Source organism: Nicotiana tabacum, chromosome 21, assembly GCF_000715075.1.
Source record: "Nicotiana tabacum cultivar K326 chromosome 21, ASM71507v2, whole genome shotgun sequence".
In the NCBI taxonomy this organism is placed as follows: Eukaryota; Viridiplantae; Streptophyta; class Magnoliopsida; order Solanales; family Solanaceae; genus Nicotiana; species Nicotiana tabacum.
In genome coordinates, this window is record NC_134100.1 from 66,348,580 (window position 1) to 66,354,169 (window position 5,590).

The 5,590-nt window shown below is 36.1% G+C and overlaps 1 protein-coding gene across 1 annotated transcript; it reads right to left on the minus strand.

Moving 5' to 3' along the window:
- Positions 1-897: 897 nt before the first annotated feature.
- Positions 898-4,705, minus strand: LOC107784380 (transcription termination factor MTERF9, chloroplastic). The gene is made up of 7 exons (XM_016605508.2): positions 4,240-4,705; positions 3,149-3,227; positions 3,004-3,078; positions 2,900-2,913; positions 2,130-2,822; positions 1,366-1,795; positions 898-1,264 (listed from the first exon to the last, which is right to left on the minus strand). Exons 1-6 carry the CDS (start codon positions 4,507-4,509, stop codon positions 1,481-1,483), a joined length of 1,446 nt encoding a protein of 481 aa, XP_016460994.1. The 5' UTR covers positions 4,510-4,705; the 3' UTR covers positions 898-1,264; positions 1,366-1,480.
- Between the last annotated feature and the right edge of the window lie 885 nt (positions 4,706-5,590).

The window sequence follows — 5,590 nt, forward strand, 5'->3', positions numbered from 1 at the left end:
TCTTTTTGAAAATTAAATATAGTTAAATTATTACTAAAGATGTTCCAAACTATTACAAACCATTGGTGTGTCGCTTAGAATACATTAATTTCCCAAACTAGCAAGTATATTACAAACATTTTCTTCTAGATATTTAACAAAAAGAGGTCTTGCTCCTGATCATAAGCTAGCTGTTGCATTACAAAAAGTGGTGGCACAGCAAAAACAGTTTTTTTGCTTAACTTGGACTGGTTGTTTGCAAGCAGATGAGCAGCAACTTCCTTTACAATCAAATACTTCAAATAATATTGGTAGGGATGACAATGGGGCGGGGCGGGTTTAGGCCTATACGGTGCAGGGTGGGTTCAGGCTTATGCGAGGCGGGGTGGGTTGAAATGGAAAATTTTCAAATTCTAGCGGTTGCGGGTGGAAATCGATTTCTCCTGGTACGCGCTAAATACAAAACTGAAGTTGCATAATCTATTCTTTCTATTTACACTTAACTTTTATAAGGGTCTGCCACCTAACTGCTAAAACCAAAGGAAAACATGTTACAATATATTTAATATACTATTTATTTGATTCAACGACTGCAAATAGATGAAACAGAGTAATTTCTTATTGTTATTCCATGAACATTAGTATTATTTCTGAATTTTCAAACTAAATTCTTTATTTATTTAAGCAACCATAAAAATGTCCAATGTGAATCCAAAAGTATACATCTCGGAAATTAAAAGTACTCCTTCCATTTCACTTTGTATGACTTGATTTAGAGTACGATGGTCAAATTACCTAATTTCAGTATGAACTCAAATACAACTTTGTATGACTTGATTTAGAGTATGAACTCAAACCAACTAACCGAATGTCATTTTACAACTTTTGCACTCATATTATGCACCACATCAAAACAAATTTATTTTCAAATGTAATAGAGAACTAGATAACAAATCAATCCCAATAACCAAAACTGCATTGTGAAAATTTGCAACAAGGTATAAAAGTCTAGTAAAATGGCCCCAGATTACAAAAGCCTGAAGGGCACAGCCAGCGGATGATGTCAAAATTCTGTGCAGTATTTCACAATATACCACTGTATCCATATATAATTACACTTACAATTAAATTCCCAAAAAATTTATAAAAAAACACACGCTTCACCTTAAAAATATATGGTTGTGTTCGTGCAATTTGACTTCAAACCTCAAGGTAGAGCAATAGTCACACTTCAACTGCTGAAACAGTATGCCTGAACTGTGTAAAGAAGAAAATGACCTGGTTCCTGTCATGAATTATAAGGATTAAAAGATATAGAAGATTATTCAGTATCAAGTTAAGAAAAAAGAAAGTGTTTGAACAGCATAAATACAGATGCTTGCTTACCTGGGTATGTGTATTGATCTTTAATTTTCGTCTAGGTGCTTCAAAATCCTTTCACAAAATTAGCCTTATAATAAGTCACAGGACAGAAGCTCTGCTACCAGTGAGCTCAAACACATTATCGTCTTTCATATTTTCTGGCAAGTTCTTTTAGAAGCAATCTCTGCCGAAAATCAAGATATTTGTCCAAGCTAGTCCCTGCCCACTGCTGACAAAAACATTCATCAGTTGGGACCAGTGAACTCAATGGAAAAGGTCCCTTTGGAGCCCTCTTTAGAGAAACCAAAAACCTATGGCGTGGCCTAATTCTCTGATCCAGCGACAAGCTTAGGTACGTTGGATATTTAGTCAATGATCGCACTTCATTGCCAAGTTCATTAACCAAGTACATGTACTTAGGTTTCAGATTCCCCTCAAGTGATAGAGAAAATACCTGCATGTACAGTCATTGTGAATATATGTCCACTATAATCTAACAAATCAAAAGACTGAGAAATCTTCCAGAATATTGAAGACTTCCATGCTAGCGCAGCTCTAATCATCTGAAATGTCACCCCCTTTTCTAATAGTACTATTTTTAACTAAAGCCTGTTATACTTGGAAATCTATTATGAAGGAGCAGAATATTATGCAAAATAGGAGATAGATGTAAAAACCGTGATTTCTAAAGCAGAATATTATGGCCGGAGCAGCATTTTCTAAATTGGTGAGACAACCCAACCATACTCACAGGTGAAGCAAAAACTACAGAAGGCAATAAATCTGACCTGCGTCATGCTAGTCAGTACTTTCACTATCTCTGAATTGCGCATTCCGATGCTCCTCAAAAAATTAATCCGGGGAAGCAATCCATCCTCAATGCTGTAGTGAAGTAATTGAGGATGCTTCCTAACCATTTTGACAATACTATCTCTGGGTGCACCCAATTCCCTAGTTAGAAAATTGTAGCGGGCTGTCCATGAAGTTTCAATCCGCTGCACCAAAATTTGAGGGCTTAGCTGCACAACTTTAGCGAGGTCATTCTTCTCGATACCGACCTCCTCAAGCAAGTATGTCACTGTGGGTTTTAATGAATTTTCCACACTATAGGAAAAAAGGGATGGAGTAGCAGTAATTATATGCCCTATTCTTGAGTCTGGGATTCCCAAACTAGCCAAAAATGTGACATGGGATTTCAGGTTGTTTTCCACAGTATACTCAAGAATCTGAGGCTGCCTCAAAATTATCTTCCTGATGTCTTTATGTTTGACGCCAACACTCAACAAGAACTCCAACCTTTCCTGTGCAGAACTTTTATTTATTTGAAGGGAAGGCATGTGCCTTTCGTACATCTGGATGAAGTGAGAGTCCTTAAATCCAAAGGTACCTAGGTAATCAAGAAGTGGAAACCATCTCTCATCCAGATCTAGTTCCTCTGCTAGATGACTAAATCTGTCCTTAGCCAAGCTCCCCTTTGCCTCCTACAATGCCACAAGACATGATTTCGCAGCTTATGGTTGAAGCAAAATTTAGAGCTTGACATGCTAACATTTAATACCTTTTCTCTGCAATCTGCATGCAAGAAATTTATGCTTAGTCAGTTTACTTGAAGCATTTTAGCGTACTCTAGGGAACTTTCATCATTTTTATTGCTCGACTTGCCTTGGGTAATCTCAGAAGTTTGCCTCTGGTGTCCCAACTTTGCACCTGATCCTCTTTCTGAATGGTGATGACCGGCTGCACCACACACATAGCATGTAATTTATGTTCCTTCCCAACCATTAAGATGAAAAAACTGGACACATACCTCGTCTGATGTGTGCTGCATTCTGAAACTTCTGGCGCTGCCTATTGTGGTCAGAAACTCTAACATCTCGAGATTCATCCTGGGTGATTAAGACACGGTAATAAAACAGGAAAAGCAGAAGCATCAAGTTTCCTCAAATGAAAGAAAAGCGGGAGGGGGAGGGGGAGGGGCAGGGGAAGGAGACTGTAGCATCAGTAACCAAGAATAAAACCCCCAAAAAACTCAACCAGGGTTGTCTAAACAGTGTTCTAATGTGAACAGATAAAATTAAGACATAATTTCTCAGTTTGTAACAAGCAAGCAATTTGAGGATACAAAATCCAAACAACCATCATTGTGAAATTGAAGATAAAGCAGGTAAAGTCTATGCTGCAATAGCATAAAAGTGTTATCTTTGTGCAAAAAGATACAACTAAATAACCAAAGTATGTGCTGCCCTCTGTTCCAATTCTTGTTTTTTTTTTTCATTCAGCAATTAATTTCTTTTAATCCAAGTGATTTAAAATTTATGCATTTAAAATTTATGCAAATATCATTCAGCAACAAGCTAGCTGTACCTCATAATAAATTGCAGAGTTATATTCCAGTTCCCCAAGAGATTTACCTGACTACTTTTGCTGTGCTAAGTTGAACTCACCCCGCAAGGTTTAGTTAATTTAACTATAGGATCCAATATTAAACAATTAATGTGTTATCTTTAAGGATAATTAATTTAATACCATAAACTAACATAAACAATAAAAATCTCACATAGTATATTCATTGGTTATGGTTAATATACATTTATTTTCCTATTTTTATCATAAACCTTGCTATGAATTTAAATTATAATCAACTTGCAATTGAAGTTCTCTACTACATTTTATTAAACACATGTATAAGCATACTATTAATTAGTTATAGAACCAATAGAAGTTTATGTAAAATAAAACACATGAGCATCTATTAGTTGTAAGTTCTGTATGCCAGCAATAAAGCCCTCTAAAATTCTTTGTTACTTCCTTTTATTTGGCTTACCAAGAGTTAGACAGATAATAAGACACCAAGTTAAAGACAGCAAATTGATAGGATTTTGCCAGGAAAAAGCTCACATCAGAAGTCAAAACGTCGTCGTTTTCCTCTTCTTCATTTTCAAAACTGTCAGCGTCGTCAGCATCGGAGTCAGAGTCATAAGGAGAAATTGGCTGGCCGAACCTAGACCTGCGATTGGGCTTGAGAATCTTCTGATTGGTATGCGAAGAGACAACGAAGATTCTGCTAAACCTGAAGAAACTTCTTCTGTTACGAATTAGGGCATTGAATAGCGAAGGTTCTGTACCGGGAAAACTGATTTTGAGGAAAATGGAAGTGTGAGCTGCCATATTATTGAAGATAGTGAAAACAAGTAAGTAGTATAAAAGGAATATACTCTAAAACCCTAAAATTAGGGGATTGGAAGTACATGAAATGTGTGTGGAGGGTACTGTGTACATCTTATCTTTAGAAAATGCACAAGAGAATGGTCCACGGAATATCATCTAATTGTTCACAGTCTTTACTCCTCGCAACTGTCCCCAGTGAGCAGTGACACTGACTTTTCCCGCTTCAATTTTTACTACACTTATTTTCCGTTGCTTTTGATTGGAAAGGGGAAATCAAGAGAAGATTTAACCAAAGGACCCATAAGTTTTGAATTAGGGAAATGACCTCTATTTTTTTTTTCTTTTATTTGTTTGTGTTTTTGAAAATTAAGAAAACGAAATGTCTAACCTTCAAGAAGTAGTGGCGAGGTTTTAACAAAAATGTGATACTCATCTTTTTAACCTGAACAGTTCATAATAGTATGAAGTCACCGAAAATATCCAAGAACAACATATATAACAACAATGTATACAAACCAGAGGTAGAATAAACATACTTCGTAAACAAGATAATCGAAACATAACTCATTCTCCATGTTCATATATAAAAATGATGTGCGCAAAGTAGCATCTATATGAATGCTTCTAAATGAATCTAGGACGATCATACATTGTTACGACCCAAAATCACCAAAGTTCGTGATGGCGCCTAACTCACTTTCTAGGCAAGCCAACACTAAAAAACAATAATAGAATTCAATTATTAAATTATTAACAGAGATATGATAAAGATATGAAAGCGGAACAAGTCTCAAAAAAGCATTATGATATACAAATATCCAAGACAGAGTCAAAACACGACCACACAACTATCTAACTAACGCCCAAAATCCAGTGTCATAATATCACAAGAATCTAATCAAAGTATATAGTCTCAACTGACAATAACATGTAACGACCTGACCGCTCGTTTTGAGTTTTAGCATGTCGTTCGGCGGTTTGAGCCCTTGAGTAGCTTTCCTTTATGTATTATGACTTGCGCGTATAGATGGTTTTGATTTTCGAGAAGTTCAGAGTTGATTTGGAAGAATAATTCTCAAAT